Source organism: Taeniopygia guttata, chromosome 31, assembly GCF_048771995.1.
Source record: "Taeniopygia guttata chromosome 31, bTaeGut7.mat, whole genome shotgun sequence".
In the NCBI taxonomy this organism is placed as follows: domain Eukaryota; kingdom Metazoa; phylum Chordata; class Aves; order Passeriformes; family Estrildidae; genus Taeniopygia; species Taeniopygia guttata.
This window is the reverse complement of record NC_133056.1, coordinates 507,304-524,062: the sequence shown is the minus strand read 5'-3', so window position 1 is coordinate 524,062 and position 16,759 is coordinate 507,304. Positions and strand designations below refer to the sequence as shown.

The following is a 16,759-nucleotide window of genomic DNA, read 5'->3' as shown; positions in this document are numbered from 1 at the left end:
ACAAACTGGGACAAACTGGGATAAACTGGGAGCTCTGGGCACGGCACGGCGCGGGCACCGGGTCACCGTGCAGGGTAACTGGGGCAAACTGGGACAAACTGGGACAGACTGGGAGCTCTGGGCACGGCACAGCGCGGGCACCAGGTCACCGTGCAGGGTAACTGGGATAAACTGGGATAAACTGGGATAAACTGGGACAGACTGGGATAAACTGGGATGTAGTGGGATGGGTACTGGGGGGGCACTGGGCCATACTGGGAGGTACTGGGATGTACTGGGATGAGTGTCCCTGTCCCCAGCGGCGCCCTACTGGCTGCGCTGGCCGCAGAGCGGGACTGGGATGTACTGGGATGTACTGGGATGTACCGGGGCAGCACTGGGATGGGCACTGGGCCATACTGGGCCATACTGGGCCATACTGGGATGTACTGGGCCATACTGGGAGTGCTCCATCCCCAGCGGCGCCCTACTGGCTGCGCCGGCCGCAGAGCAGGACTGGGATGTACTGGGCCATACTGGGATGTACCGGGGCAGTACTGGGATGGGCACTGGGCCATACTGGGAGGCACTGGGATATACTGGGATGAGTGTCCCCCCCCAGCGGCGCCCTACTGGCTGCGCCGGCCGCAGAGCGGGACTGGGATGTACTGGGATGTACTGGGATGTACTGGGATGTACCGGGGCAGCACTGGGCAGCACTGGGATGGGCACTGGGCCATACTGGGCCATACTGGGATATACTGGGAGTGCTCCCCCCCCAGCGGCGCCCTACTGGCTGCGCCGGCCGCAGAGCGGCGTGTTCGGCCCCGGTGAGACGGCGCGTTTGGACTGTCAGGTGGGCGGCAAACCCCGACCCCAACTCAGCTGGAGCATCAACGGCGTCCCCATCGAGGGTAGGGGGCTGGGGGGGGGCTCGGGGGGCTTGGGGGGTGGTTTGGGGGGCTCGGGGGGGGTTTGGGGGGGGATTTGGGGGGGCTCTGGGGGGGGTTTGGGGTGGCTTGGGGGGCTCGGGGGGCTCTGGGGGGGCTGGGGAGGGGGTGGGGGAAGCAGTTTGGGGGGTTTTGTTGTCCCTGGATGGGATTTTGGTGTCCCTGGGTTGGTTTTTGTGTCCCCAGGGATGGTTTCGGGGTCCCTGGATGGGATTTCAGTGTCTCTGGACGTGTTTTGGTGTCCCTTGATGGGGTTTTGGTGTCTCTGGGATGGTTCCGGTGTCCCCAGGGATGATTTCAGTGTCCCCAGGGATGGTTTTTGTGTCCCCTGGGTGGGTTCCCGTGTCCCCAGGGACGCTCTCGGTGTCCCCAGGGATGGTTTTTGTGTCCCGGGGATGGTTCCCGTGTCCCCAGGGACGCTCTCGGTGTCCCCAGGGATAGTTTTGGTGTCCCTGGGTGGGATTTTGGTGTCCCTGGGTTGGTTCTGGTGTCCCCAGGGACGCTGTCGGTGTCCCCAGGGATGGTTTTTGTGTCCCCAGGGACGGTTCCTGTGTCCCCAGGGACGCTCTCGGTGTCCCTGGCTGGATTTCAGTGTCCCTGGATGGGATTTTGGTGTCCCTGGCTGGGTTCCGGTGACCCCAGGGACGCTCTCGGTGTCCCCAGGGATGATTTTGGTGTCCCTGGCTGGGTTTCGGTGTCCCCAGGGATGGTTTCGGTGTCCCTGGATGGGTTTCGGTGTCCCCAGGGATGTTTTTTGTGTCCCCGGGGATGGTTCCAGTGTCCCCAGGGATGATTTTGGTGTCCCTGGATGGGATTTCAGTGTCTCTGGACGTGTTTTGGTGTCCCTCGATGGGGTTTTGGTGTCTCTGGGTTGGTTTTGGTGTCCCCAGGGACGCTCTCGGTGTCCCCAGGGATGGTTTTTGTGTCCCGGGGATGGTTTTGGTGTCCCCAGGGACGCTCTCGGTGTCCCTGGGGATGGTTTTGGTGTCCCCAGGGATGGTTTTTGTGTCCCTGGGTGGGTTTCGGTGTCCCTGGGTGGGTTCCCGTGTCCCCAGGGACGCTGTCGGTGTCCCCAGGGATGGTTTTTGTGTCCCTGGGTGGGTTCCCGTGTCCCCAGGGACGCTCTCGGTGTCCCCAGGGATGGGTTTTGTGTCCCCGGGGATGGTTTTTGTGTCCCCAGGGATGGTTTTTGTGTCCCCTGGCTGGGTTCCGGTGTCCCCAGGGACGCTGTCGGTGTCCCCAGGGATGGTTTTTGTGTCCCCGGGGTTGGTTCCCGCGTCCCCAGGGACGCTCTCGGTGTCCCCAGGGATGGTTTTTGTGTCCCTGGGTGGGTTCCGGTGTCCCCAGGGACGCTGTCGGTGTCCCCCCAGAGCTGCCCCCCTCGGGGCGCCGCGCTCTCCGGGACGGGGCGCTGATCCTGTCCCGCCTGGAGCCCAACGACTCCATGGTGGCCCAGTGCGAGGCCACCAACAGCCACGGGCGGCTCCTGGCCAACGCCTTCGTCTACGTCGTGGGTGGGTACCCCAAACCCCAAAATCCCCAAAATCTGCTCAGTATCCCCACAAAACCCCCCAAAACCCCCAAAACCCCCAAAATCTGCTCAGTATCCCCCCAAAACCCCCCAAAATCTGCTCAGTATTCCCCCAAAATCCCCAAAATCCCAATACCCCCAAAATCTGCTCAGTATCCCCCCAAAACCCCCAAAATCTGCTCAATATCCCCCCAAATCTGCTCCAAATCCCCCCAAAATCTGCTCAATATCCCCACAAAACCCCCAAAACCCCCAAAATCTGCTCAGTATCCCCCCAAAATCCCCAAAACCCCCAAAACCCCCAAAATCTGCTCAATATCCCCACAAAACCCCCCAAAATCTGCTCAGTATCCCCCACAAAATCCCCAAAACCCCCAAAATCTGCTCAGTATTCCCCCAAAATCCCCAAAACCACCAAAACCCCCAAAATCTGCTCAGTATTCCCCACAAAATCCCCCAAAATCTGCTCAATATCCCCACAAAACCCCCAAAATCTGCTCAGTATCCCCCCAAAACCCCCAAAATCTGCTCAATATCCCCCCAAATCTGCTCCAAATCCCCCCAAAATCTGCTCCAAATCCCCCCAAAATCTCCTCAATATCCCCCCAAACCCACTCAGGATCCCACAAAATCCCCCCAAATCTGCTCAATATCCCCCCAAATTCCCCCTAAAATCTGCTAAATATCCCCCCAAACACCCAAAGCCCCCAAACCCACCCAGGATCCCACAAAATCCCCCCAAATCTGCTCAATATCCCCCCAAAACCCCCCAAAATCTGCTCAATCCCCCATAGGACCCCTGGGACCTCCCCAGGGATGGATTTTGGGGTCCTGGGGATGGATTTTGGGGTCCTGGGGATGGATTTTGGGACCCCGGGGATGGATTTTGGGACCCCAGGGATGGATTTTGGGACCCTGGGAATGGATTTTGGGACCCTGGGGATGGATTTTGGGATCCCAGGGATGGATTTTGGGACCCCAGGGATGGATTTTGGGGTTCTGGGGATGGATTTTGGGACCCCAGGGATGGATTTTGGGGTCCTGGGGATGGATTTTGGGACCCCAGGGATGGATTTTGGGACCCCTGGGATGGATTTTGGGGTCCCAGGGATGGATTTTGGACCCTGGGGATGGATTTTGGGATCCCAGGGATGGATTTTGGGGTCCTGGGGATGGATTTTGGGACCCCGGGGATGGATTTTGGACCCCGGGGATGGATTTTGGGACCCCAGGGATGGATTTTGGGACCCCAGGGATGGATTTTGGGACCCCAGGGATGGATTTTGGGGTTCTGGGGATGGATTTTGGACCCCAGGGATGGATTTTGGGGTCCTGGGGATGGATTTTGGACCCCCAAGGATGGATTTTGGGGTCCTGGGGATGGATTTTGGAGTCCTGGGGATGGATTTTGGGACCCCGGGGATGGATTTTGGGGTTCTGGGGATGGATTGTGGGACCCCAGGGATGGATTTTGGCATCCTGGGGATGGATTTTGGGACGCTGGGGATGGATTTTGGGGTCCTGGGGATGGATTTTGGACCCTGGGGATGGATTTTGGGACCCCAGGGATGGATTTTGGGGTCCTGGGGATGGATTTTGGGACCCCAGGGATGGATTTTGGGATCTCAGGGTGTACATTTGGGACCCCGGGGATGGATTTTGGGACCCCGGGGATGGATTTTGGGGTCCCAGGGATGGATTTTGGACCCTGAGGATGGATTTTGGGGTCCTGAGGATGGATTTTGGGGTCCTGGGGATGGATTTTGGGGTCCTGGGGATGGATTTTGGGGCCCCTGGGATGGATTTTAGGATCCCAGGGATGGATTTTGGGGTCCTGGGGATGGATTTTGGGACCCCAGGGATGGATTTTGGGGTCCTGGGGATGGATTTTGGGACCCTGGGGATGGATTTTGGGACCCCTGGGATGGATTTTGGGACCCCAGGGATGGATTTTGGGACCCTGGGGATGGATTTTGGGGTTCTGGGGATGGATTTTGGGACCCCAGGGATGGATTTTGGGGTCCTGGGGATGGATTTTGGGACCCCAGGGATGGATTTTGGGGTCCCGGGGATGGATTTTGGACCCTGGGGATGGATTTTGGGGTTCTGGGGATGTATTTGGGACCCCAGGGATGGATTTTGGGGTCCTGGGGATGGATTTTGGGGTCCTGGGGATGGATTTTGGGACCCCAGGGATGGATTTTGGGACCCCAGGGATGGATTTTGGGACCCTGGGAATGGATTTTGGGACCCCAGGGATGGATTTTGGGACCCCAGGGATGGATTTTGGGACCCCAGGGATGGATTTTGGGACCCCTGGGATGGATTTTGGGACCCCAGGGATGGATTTTGGGGTTCTGGGGATGGATTTTGGGACCCCAGGGATGGATTTTTGACCCCGGGGATGGATTTTGGGGTCCTGGGGATGGATTTTGGGACCCCAGGGATGGATTTTGGGACCCCAGGGATGGATTTTGGGGTTCTGGGGATGGATTTTGGGACCCCTGGGATGGATTTTGGGACCCCAGGGATGGATTTTGGGGTCCTGGGGATGAATTTTGGGATCTCAGGGTGTACATTTGGGACCCCAGGGATGGATTTTGGGGTTCTGGGGATGGATTTTGTGACCCCAGGGATGGATTTTGGGGTCCCGGGGATGGATTTTGGGGTCCTGGGGATGGATTTTGTGACCCCAGGGATGGATTTTGGGGTCCTGGGGATGGATTTTGGGACCCCGGGGATGGATTTTGGGGTCCTGGGGGGTCCCTGACCCCCGAGCCCCCCCAGAGCTGCCGGTGCAGATCCTGACGCCGGACTCGGCGCTCTACGCCGTGGTGGAGAACCAAACGGCGTTTCTGCACTGCCGGGCCTTCGGCGCCCCCGCGCCCACCGTGGAGTGGTGAGACCCCCCCCAAACCCCCCAGATCTGATCAGTGCCCCCAAATCTGATCAGTGCCCCCCAAATCTGATCAATCCCACCCAAATCTGATCAGTCCCCCCGAAATCTGATCAGTTCCCACCCAAATCTGATCAAATCCCCCCCAAATCTGATCAGTTCCCACCCAAATCTGATCAGTCCCCCCCAAATCTGATCAATCCCACCCAAATCTGATCAATCCCACCCAAATCTGATCAGTTCCCACCCAAATCTGATCAAAACCCACTGAGGACCCCCCAAACCTCCCCAAAACCCACTGAGGACCCCCCAAACCTCCCCAAAACCTGCTGAGGACCCCCCAAAACCCGCTGAGGACCCCCCAAACCTCCCCCAAAACCTGCTGAGGATCCCCCAAAACGTGCTGAGGACCCCCCAAACTCCCCCAAAACCCGCTGAGGACCCCCCAAAACCCACTGAGGACCCCCCAGACCTCCCCAAAACCTGCTGAGGACCCCCCAAAACCTGCTGAGGACCCCCCAAACCCCACCGGGGACCCCCCAAACCTCCCCAAAACCTGCTTAGGACCCCCCAGACCTCCCCAAAACCTGCTGAGGACCCCCCAAAACCTGCTGAGGACCCCCCAAACCCCACCGGGGACCCCCCAAACCTCCCCAAAACCTGCTGAGGACCCCCCAAACCTCCCCAAAACCTGCTGAGGACCCCCCAAAACGTGCTGAGGACCCCCCAAACCTCCCCAAAACCCGCTGAGGATCCCCCAAAACCCACTGAGGACCCCCAAACCTCCCCAAGACCTGCTGAGGACCCCCCAAACCTCCCCAAAACGTGCTGAGGACCCCTCAAAACCCGCTGAGGACCCCCCAAACCTCCCCAAAACCTGCTGAGGATCCCCAAAACGTGCTGAGGACCCCCCAGACCCCACCGAGGACTCCCCAAACCCCAGCGAGGACCCCCAAACCCCAGCGAGGACCCCCAAACCCCACCGAGGACCCCCCAAACCCCACCGAGGACCCCCCAAACCCCAGCGAGGACCCCCAAACCCCACCGAGGACCCCCAAACCCCAGCGAGGACCCCCCAAACCCCTCCCCAGGCTGAGCCCGGCGCTGGAGCCGGCCCTGCAGGACGATCGCGCCTTCGCCTTCACCAACGGCTCCCTGCGGCTCGGCCCCGCGGCGCGGGGGGACTCGGGGGTCTTCACCTGCCGCGCCCACAACGCCCACAGCAACGCCAGCGTCAGCGCCCGCCTGGACGTCCGAGGTGAGGGACCCCCACCCCAGTCCAGGCAGGGACCCCCGGGACCCCCCAGTCCAGACAGGGACCCCCGGGACCCCCGAGTCCAGCCAGAGACCCCCTGAGCTCAGCCCGGGACCCCTGAGCACAGCCAGGGACCCCCCGAGTCCAGACAGGGACCCCCAGTCCAGACAGGGACCCCCGGGACCCCCTGAGCCTGGTCCGGGACCCCCGAGTCCAGGCAGGGACCCCCGAGCCCAGGCAGGGACCCCCGGGACCCCCCGAGTCCAGGCAGGGACCCCCCGAGTCCAGACAGGGACCCCCGGGACCCCCCAGTCCAGCCAGGGACCTCTGAGCTCAGCGAGGGACCCCCCGAGTCCAGCCAGAGACCCCCAGTCCAGACAGAGACCCCCGGGACCCCCCGAGTCCAGACAGAGACCCCCAAGTCCAGACAGGGACCCCCCGAGTCCAGACAGGGACCCCTGAGCTCAGTCCGGGACCCCCCCAAGTCCAGACAGGGACCCCCAGTCCAGACAGAGACCCCCTGAATCCAGCCAGGGACCCCCGAGTCCAGACAGGGACCCCCGGGACCCCCTGAGCTCAGCCAGGGACCCCCGAGTCCAGACAGAGACCCCCGAGTCCAGACAGGGACCCCTGAGCTCAGCCAGAGACCCCCAGTCCAGACAGGGACCCCCAGTCCAGCCAGGGACCCCTAAACCCAGCCAGGGACCCCCGAGTCCAGCCAGAGACCCCCGGGACCCCCTGAGCCCAGACAGGGACCCCCGAGTCCAGCCAGAGACCCCCGGGACCCCCTGAGCCTGGTCCAGGACCCCCGAGTCCAGACAGAGACCCCCAACCACAGCCAGGGACCCCCAGTCCAGACAGGGACCCCCAAGTCCAGACAGAGACCCCCGGGACCCCCCGAGTCCAGACAGGGACCCCCAGTCCAGACAGAGACCCCCGAGTCCAGACAGGGACCCCCAGTCCAGACAGGGACCCCCAAGTCCAGACAGAGACCCCCGGGACCCCCCGAGCTCAGCCAGGGACCCCCGAGTCCAGACAGAGACCCCCAAATCCATCCAGGGACCCCTGAGTCCAGGCAGGGACCCCCAAGTCCAGACAGAGACCCCCGAGTCCAGCCTGGGACCCCCCGAGCCTGTCCAAGGTTTCCTGAGCCTTTCCAAAACCCCACAAATCCCCCCAAAACTCCTCCAGGACACCCCCAAACCCCTCCAGGACCCCCCCAAACCCCTCCAGGACCCCCCAAACCCCTCCAGGACACCCCAGACCCCCAAATCACCCCGCTCCCCCTCACCCAGCAGCCACCCAGATCAAAGTGCCCCCCAGAACCTTCCAGAACCCCACAAATCCCCCCCAAATCCATTCCAGGACCCCCCAAATTCCCCCAAATCCCTTCTAGGACCCCCCCAAATTCCCCCAAATCCCTTCTAGGACCCCCCAAATTCCCCCAAATCCCTTCTAGGACCCCCCCAAATTCCCCCAAATCCCTTCTAGGACCCCCAAACCTTTCCTGGGACCCCCCAAACACCCCCAGACCCCCAAATCACCCCGCTCCCCCCTCACCCAGCGGCCACCTGGATTGAGCTGCCCCCCTAAACCCTTCCAGAACCCCACAGATCCCCCCCAAACCCCTCCAGGACCCCCCCAAACCCCTCCAGGACGCCCCCAGACCCCTCCAGGACCCCTCCAATCCCCTCCAGGACCCCCCCAGACCCCTCCAGGACCCCCCCAGACCCCTCCAGGACCCCCCCAAACCCCTCCAGGACCCCCCCAAGCCCCTCCAGGACGCCCCCAGACCCCCAAATCACCCCGTTGTCCCCCCCCCCCAGCGGCCACCCGGATCGAGGTGCCCCCCCAGAGCGTGACGGCCAAGAAGGGCGAGACCGTGACCTTCACCTGCCGGGCCACCTTCGACCCCGGCCTGGAGCCCCGCGGGGTCCTGTGGCTGCGGGACGGGACCCCCGTGCTGGAGAGCCCCGACAGCGACAAGTGAGGGGGGCCGGGGGGATCTGGGGGGTCCCAGGATGGGTTTGGGGGGGATTTGGGGGTCCCAGGATGGGTTTGGGGGGGATTTGGGGGTTTCTGGCAGGGTTTGGGGGGTCCCAGAATGGGTTTGGGGGGGATACAGGGGGTCCTGGCAGGGTTTGGGGGGGATTTGGGGGGATTTGGGGGTCCCAGGATGGGTTTGGGGGGGATATAGGGGGTCCTGGCAGGGTTTGGGGGGGATTTGGGGGGGATTTGGCGGGTCCTGGCAGGATTTGGGGGTCCCAGAATGGGTTTGGGGGGGATTTGGGGGTCCCAGGATGGTTTTGGGGGGATCATAGGAGGGATTTGGGGGGGAATTTTGGAGGATCCCAGACAGAATTTGGGGTTTTGGGGGAGGTTCCCAGGCAGAATTTGGGTTTTTGGGGTCCCCATGCAGGGCTCAGGTTTGGGGGTCCCCAGGCAGGTTTGGGGTCCCCAGGCAGAATTTGGGGTCCCATGCAGGGCTCACGTTTCGGGGTCCCCAGGCAGGGCTCAGGTTTTGGGGTCCCAGGCAGGGCTCAGGTTTCGGGGTCCCCAGGCAGAATTTGGGGTCCCAGGCAGAATTTGGGGGTCCCCAGTCAGGGCTCAGGTTTCGGGGTCCCAGGCAGGGCTCAGGTTTTGGGGTCCCCATGCAGGTTTGGGGTCCCAGTCAGGGCTCAGGTTTGGGGTCCCCAGGCAGAATTTGGGGGTCCCAGTCAGAGCTCAGGTTTCGGGGTCCCCCCCCAGGTTCTCGCTGGCCGGGGACGCGCTGACCGTGGCCGGGGTGGACTATGGGGACCAGGGCCGGTTCCGCTGCCGCGCCTGGACCCGCCTGGACAGCGCCGAGGCCGAGGCCGAGCTCCGCGTCGTGGGTGAGCCCCAAACCCGGGGGGACCCCGAAATCCTGAGGGGACCCCGAAACCCCGGGGGGGTCCCAAAATCCGCCAGGGGACACTGAAATCCCCGAGGGGATCCCAAAACCCCCGAGGGGACCCCGAAATCCACCAGGGGACACCAAATCCACTAGGGGACCCCAAAACCCGCCAGGGGACCCCAAAATCCACCAGGGGACACCGAAACCCCGAGGGGATCCCAAAACCCCGAGGGGACCCTGAAACACCAAGGGGATCCCAAAATCCCCGAGGGGGTCCCAAAATCCACCAGGGGACCCCAAATCCCCGAGGGGACTCCGAAATCCACCAGGGGACACCGAAATCCCCGAGGGGATCCCAAAACCCCGAGGGGACCCCGAAACCCCAAGGGGACCCCAAAATCCACCAGGGGACACTGAAATCCACGAGGGAATCCCCAAAAAACACGAGTTTTCCCCATAATTTCCCCCATTAATTCCCCATTTCCCCCCCAATTTTCCCCTCAATTTTCCCCCAATTTCCCCCATAATTTCCCCCAATTTTCCCCCAATTTTCCCCCAAATTTCCCCTCAATTTCCCCCCAATTTCCCCCCAATTTCCCCCCAAATTCCTCCATAATTTCCCCCCAATTTCCCCCCAATTTCCCCCCAATTTTTCCCCATAATTTCCCCCATTAATTCCCCATTTTCTCTCCAATTTTCCCCCCATTATCTCCTCAATTTTCCCCTCAATTTTTCCCCAATTTCCCCCCCAATTTCCCCTCAATTTTCCCCCAAATTTCCCCCAATTTTCCCCATAATTTTCCCCATAATTTCCCCTCAATTTTCCCCCAATTTCCCCCCAATTTTCCCCATTAATTCCCCATTTTCTCCCCAAATTTCCCCCCATTATCCCCCCAATTTCCCCCAATTTTCCCCATAATTTCCCCCATTAATTCCCCAATTTCCCCCATAAATCCCCCATTAATTCCCCAATTTCCCCCATAATTTCCCCCATTAATTCCCCCATAATTTCCCCCATTAATTCCCCAATTCCCCCAATCCCCTTTCCCCGCCAGGCCGGCCGGGCCCGGTGCGGGACCTGCAGGTGCTCGAGGTGGGCGAGCGGCAGGTGCGGCTCAGTTGGACCCCGGGAGAGGAGCACAACAGCCCCGTGGAGAGTGAGGGGCCAGGATTGGGGGTTTGGGGGGTTTTGGGGGGTCTGGGAAGGAATTTGGGGGATTTGGGGGAGGTTCTGGGGGCTCTGGAGGGGAAATTTGGGGGATTTGGGGAGGTTTGGGGGCGTTTGGAGGGGGAATTTGGGGGGTCTGGGAGGGGGTTTGGGGAAATTTGGGGGGTTTGGGGAGGTTCTGGGAGGGGGTTTGGGGGGTCTGGGAGGGAATTTGGGAGATTTTGGGGGGTCTGGGAGGGGGTTTGGGGGATTTGGGGAGGTTTTGGGGCATTTGGAGGGGGAGTTTGGGGGGTCTGGAGTGGGAATTTGAGGAGTCTGGAGTGGGAGTTTGGGGAATTTGGGGGGTCTGGGAGGGGGCTTGGGGGGTTTGGGGGGTCTGGGAGGGGGTTTGGGGAAATTTGGGGGGTTTGGGGGGTCTGGGAGGGGGTCTGGGGGGTCTGGGAGGGGATTTGGGGGGTCTGGGAAGGAATTTGGGGGGTTTTGGGGGGTCTGGAAGGGAATTTGGGGGATTTGGGGATTTGGGGGCATTTCAGGCTTTGGGAATTTGGGATTTTTGGGGATTTTTGGATCTTTATGGACATTTATGGATATTTTTGCCTATTTTGTCTATTTTTCACCCCGTTTTTAACCCTTTCCCGCCCGCAGAGTTCGTGGTGGAGCAGGAGGAGGGCATTTTTGGGGGATTTATGGATATTTATGGATATTTATGGATATTTTTAACCCGTTTTTAACCCTTTCCTCCCCGCAGAGTTCGTGGTGGAGCAGGAGGAGGGCATTTTTTGGGGATTTTGGCCATTTTTGTCTATTTTTCACCCCGTTTTTAACCCTTTTCTCCCCGCAGAGTTCGTGGTGGAGCAGGAGGAGGGCATTTTTGGGGGATTTTGTCCATTTTTGGCTATCTTTAACCCCATTTTTAACCCTTTCCCGCCCGCAGAGTTCGTGGTGGAGCAGGAGGAGGGCATTTTTGGGGATTTTGTCCATTTTTGGCTATCTTTAACCCCATTTTTAACCCTTTCCCGCCCGCAGAGTTCGTGGTGGAGCAGGAGGAGGGCATTTTTTGGGGATTTTGTCCATTTTTGGCTATTTTTAACCCGTTTTTAACCCATTTTCCACCCGTTTTTAACCCTTTCCCGCCCGCAGAGTTCGTGGTGGAGCAGGAGGAGGGCATCTTCTCGCCGGGCCGGTTCGTGGAGCTGCTGACGGTGCCGGGGGCGCGGCCGTGGGCGCCGCTGGCGCTGTCCCCGTACGGGCGGTACCGGTTCCGTGTCCTGGCGGTCAACGGCTTCGGGCGCGGCGAGCCCAGCGCGCCCAGCGCCGCCGTCAGCACCGCCCCGGCCGGTGAGTGACGCCGAAATATCCCCAAAGTGGGCCGGGAAAAGCTCGTTATGGTTAAAGAAAATCATGGTGAATTAAAAAAAAAAATCGCATTAAAATTACAAAAAAAAATCAGGGTAAAATAATAAAAAAAATCATGTTAAATTAAAAAAAAATCCTGTTAAAAAAAAAAATCGTGTTAAATAGCAAAAAAAATCCTGTTAAATTAAAAAAAAATCCTGTTAAATACAAAAAAAAATCCCATTGATTTAAAAAAACAAATCCTGTTAGATAGCAAAAAAAAATCCTGTTAAATTTTAAAAAATCTTATTAAATGGCAAAAAATCCTGTTAAATTAAAAAATCTCATTAAATAGCAAAAAAATCCTATTAAATAGCAAAAAAATCCTGTTAAATTTTAAAAAATCCTGTTAAATTAAAAAACAGAAATCCTATTAGGTAACAAAAAAAAATCCTGTTAAATTTTAAAAAATACTATTAAATAGCAAAAAAATGCTGTTAAATTAAAAAAGAAATCCCGTTAAATACCAGAAGATCCCGTTAAATTAAAAAAAACCCTATTAAAAACCAAAAAAATCCTGTTAAATTTTTAAAATCTCATTAAATACCAAAAAATCCTGTTAAATTTTTTAAAAATCCCATTAAATTAAAAAAAAAAACCCTTAAATACCAAAAACAACCCATTAAATATCCCAAAATCCCGACTGATGAGCGAGCCCAGAACACCCGCAATACCAAAAATTAACCCCAAAATATCCTAAAAAACCCAAAAATGTTTTTTTGGGGGGTCCCTGGGGATTTTGGGGGGGTCCCAGGGGATTTTTTGGGGGGGTTTTGGGGGATTTTTGGGGTCCCTGAGCCTTTTCCCCACAGCCCCCGAGCGGTACCCGATGGGGGTGAAGGGGGAGGGGAACGAGACCAACAACCTGGTGATCACCTGGCAGGTACGGGGGTCCTGGGGGGGTCCTGGGGGGGTTTTGGGGGGTCCTGAGGGGATTAGGGGGGTCCTGGGGGTGTTTTGGGGAGATTTTGGAGGGTCTTGGGGGTGTTTTGGGGAGCCTTGGGGGGATTTTGGGGAGTCCTGGGGGGATTTTGGGGAGTCCCGGGGGGATTTTGGGGGGGATTTGGGGGGTCCTGGGGGGATTCTGGGGAGTCCTGGGAGGATTTTGGGGGGTCCTGAGGAGATTAGGGGGGTCCTGGGGGTGTTTTGGGGAGATTTTGGAGGGTCTTGGGGGTGTTTTTGGGAGTCCTAGGGGGATTTTGGGGGGTCCTGAGGGGTGGTTTGGGGGTCCTGGGGGGATTAAGGGGGGATTTTGGGACATCCTGAGGGGTCTTGGAGGGTTTTTTGGGGGATTTTTGGGGGTCCTGCGGGGATATTTGGAGTGTCCTGGGCGGATTTTGGGGGGTCCTGGAAGGATTTGGGGGGCCTTGGGGTGCATTTGGGGGTGCCTGGAGCAGGTTTGGGGGGTCCTGGAGGGGGTTTGAGGGGATTTGGGGTTCCCAGGGGAGTTCAGGGGGTCTGGGAGGGGTTTTGGGGGGTCTGGGATTGGACTGGATTTAGGGTTTGGGGCTGGTTTTTGGGGTTCAGGGGTATATTTAGGATTTGGGGTGGATTTTTGGGGTTCAGGGCTGGTTTTTGGGGTTCAGGGCTGGTTTTTGGGGTTCAAAGCTCATTTTTGGGGGTCTCTGCCCCCCAGCCGCTGCCCCCCGGGGACTGGAACGCCCCCCAGCTCCGGTACCGGGTGCAGTGACCGGGGCAGGGTTTGGGGCTGGTTTTTGGGGTTCGGGGCTGGTTTTTGGGGTGGATTTTTGGGGTTCAGGCTGGTTTTTGGGGTTCAGAGCTCATTTTTGGGGGTCTCTCCCCCCCCCAGCCGCTGCCCCCCGGGGACTGGAACGCCCCCCAGCTCCGGTACCGGGTGCAGTGGCTGGGGTGGGGTTCGGGGCTGGTTTTTGGGGTTCAGGGGTATATTTAGGATTTGGAGTGGATTTTTGGGGTTCAAAGCTCATTTTTGGGGGTCTCTCCCCCCAGCCGCTGCCCCCCGGGGACTGGAACGCCCCCCAGCTCCGGTACCGGGTGCAGTGGCGGCCGCTGGAGCCGGGCCGGGGCCGCTGGGCCGAGGCCACGGTCGGGGGTCCCCCCCTGGTGGTCCGGGACACCCCAACTTTCAGCCCCTTCGAGATCCGGGTCCAGGCGCTCAACGAGGCCGGGAAGGGCCCCGAGCCCCCCGTGGTCATCGGCTACTCCGGGGAGGACCGTGAGTGAGGGGGACCCCAAAAATCCCGGGGGCAGAAAGGGGGGACCCCACATTGGGGTGGTGGGAGACCCCAAATCTGGGGGAGAAATGGGGGAAATTCCAAATTTGGGGGGGCTGAGAGACCCCAAATCTGGGCTGATGGGAGAGCCCAAATTGGGGGTGGTGGGAGACCCCAAATCTGGGGGGTTTGGGAGAGAAATGGGGGAAATCCCAAATTTGGGGGGGCTGAGAGACCCCAAATCTTGCGGGTTTGGGAGAGAAAAAGGGGTCAGACCCCAAATCTGGGGGGTTTGGGGGAGAAATGGGGGAAATTCCAAATTTGGGAGTGCTGAGAGACCCCAAATCTGGGGGATTTGGGAGAGAAATGGGGGAAATCCCAAATTTGGGGGGGCTGAGAGACCCCAAATCCGGGCTGATGGGAGAGCCCAAACTGGGGGTGGTGGGAGACCCCAAATCTGGGGGGTTTGGGGGAGAAATGGGTAAAATCCCAAATTTGGGGGGCTCAGAGACCCCAAATCTGGGGGATTTGGGAGAGAAATGGGGGAAATCCCAAATTTGGGGGGCTCAGAGACCCCAAATCTGGGAGATTTCAGGGATAAAAGGGAGAAAATCCCAAATTTGGGGGTACTCAGAGACCCCAAATCTTGGGGGTTTGGGAGAGAAAAAGGGGTCAGACCCCAAATTTGGGGTGGTGGGGGAGAAAAAGGGGGAAATCCCAAATTTGGGGTGCTGGGAGAGCCCAAGGTAGAAAGGACCCCAAATTTGGGAATTTCAGGGGATCCAAAGTGGGGGGGGGACCCCAAATTTGGGAATTTCAGGTGATCCAAAGTGGGGGGGGACCCCAAATTTGGGAATTTCAGGTGATCCAAAGTGGGGGGGGACCCCAAATTTGGGAATTTCAGGTGATCCAAAGTGGGGGGGGACCCCAAATTTGGGAATTTCAGGAGATCCACGGTTGGGGGGGGACCCCAAATCTGGTCTTGACCCCAAACCCGGGGCTGCATTTTGGGGTCGAATCCCCCTTTTGTGGGGGGTCACAGCGCCCTGATTTCGGGGGGGGTTTTGAGGGGGGGTCCCTCTCTTTGGGGGGGCCCTGAGCCACCCCCCACGACCCCCCCAGTGCCGCTGGTGTACCCCGAAAATGTGGGGGTGGAGATCCTGAACAGCAGCAGCGTCCGCGTCTCCTGGAGCCTGAGCGGGGCCGAGCGGGACCTGCGGGGCCGCCTGCGGGGCTACCGGGTGAGGCCCCAAAATCCCCCCAAAATTCCCCAAAATTCCATCAGGAATCCCCCAAAATCCACCAAAATCCACCAAAATTCCATCAGGAATCCCCCAAAATCCACCAAAATCCACCAAAATTCCATCAGGAATCCCCCAAAATCCACCAAAATCCACCAAAATTCCATCAGGAATCCCCCAAAATCCACCAAAATCCACCAAAATTCCATCAGGAATCCCCCAAAATCCACCAAAATCCACCAAAATCCCCCAAAATCCACCAAAATCCACCAAAATCCACCAAAATCCACCAAAATTCCAGCGGGAATCCCCCAAATTCCAGCGGGAATCCCCGAAATCCCCCAAAATCCACCAAAATCCCCCAAAATCCACCAAAATCCCCCAAAATCCACCAAAATTCCAGCGGGAATCCCCGAAATTCCATCGGGAATCCCCCAAAATCCACCAAAATCCACCAAAATTCCAGCGGGAATCCCCAAAATATCCCCAAAATCCCCCCAAATCCACCAAAATCCCCCAAAATCCACCAAAATCCCCCAAAATCTACCAAAATTCCAGCGGGAATCCCCAAAACCCCCCAAAATCCCCCAAAATCCCCCAAAATCCCCTCAAAATCCACCAAAATCCACCAAAATCCACCAAAATCCACCAAAATCCCCCAAAATTCCAGCGGGAATCCCCAAAATCCACCAAAATCCCCCAAAATCCACCAAAATTCCAGCGGGAATCCCCAAAATCCACCAAAATCCACCAAAATCCCCCAAAATCCACCAAAACCCCCCAAAATCCACCAAAATCCACCAAAATCCCCCAAAATTCCAGCGGGAATCCCCAAAATCCCCCAAAATCCACCAAAATTCCATCGGGAATCCCCAAAATCCCCCAAAATCCACCAAAATCCACCAAAATCCCCCAAAATCCCCCAAAATTCCAGCGGGCATCCCCGAAATCCACCAAAATCCACCAAAATCCCCCAAAATTCCAGCGGGAATCCCCGAAATCCTGAAGGGAAACCGCAGATCCCATCGGGAACTCCCCAAATCCCATCGGGAACTCCCCAAATCCCATCGGGAATCCCCAAAATCCTGAAGGGAAAACCCCAAAATCCTGCAGGGAAACCACAAATCCCGCTCGGAATTCCCAAAATCCTGCAGGGAAATCACAAATCCTGCAGGGAAACCTCAAAATCCCAACAGGAAACCCCGAAATCCTGCAGGGAAACCCAAAATCCCAACGGGAATTCCCAAAATCCCGAGTTTTGGGGCAGTTCTGGGGGG

The 16,759-nt window shown here is 58.2% G+C and overlaps 1 protein-coding gene across 4 annotated transcripts in view; it reads left to right on the top strand.

The window, feature by feature from the left end:
* The window catches only part of L1CAM (L1 cell adhesion molecule), a 43,015-nt gene that overhangs the window by 14,436 nt on the left and 11,820 nt on the right, over positions 1 to 16,759 (top strand). For all 4 annotated transcript variants that reach the window (XM_072920430.1, XM_072920428.1, XM_072920429.1 and 1 more), the window contains 11 exons: positions 762 to 893; positions 2,300 to 2,443; positions 5,248 to 5,359; positions 6,448 to 6,614; positions 8,438 to 8,597; positions 9,360 to 9,484; positions 10,542 to 10,643; positions 11,795 to 11,992; positions 12,862 to 12,932; positions 14,018 to 14,243; positions 15,364 to 15,482. In XM_072920430.1, the coding sequence (XP_072776531.1) occupies positions 762 to 893; positions 2,300 to 2,443; positions 5,248 to 5,359; positions 6,448 to 6,614; positions 8,438 to 8,597; positions 9,360 to 9,484; positions 10,542 to 10,643; positions 11,795 to 11,992; positions 12,862 to 12,932; positions 14,018 to 14,243; positions 15,364 to 15,482 (1,556 nt within the window). The remainder of the gene's footprint in view (positions 1 to 761; positions 894 to 2,299; positions 2,444 to 5,247; positions 5,360 to 6,447; positions 6,615 to 8,437; positions 8,598 to 9,359; positions 9,485 to 10,541; positions 10,644 to 11,794; positions 11,993 to 12,861; positions 12,933 to 14,017; positions 14,244 to 15,363; positions 15,483 to 16,759) is intronic.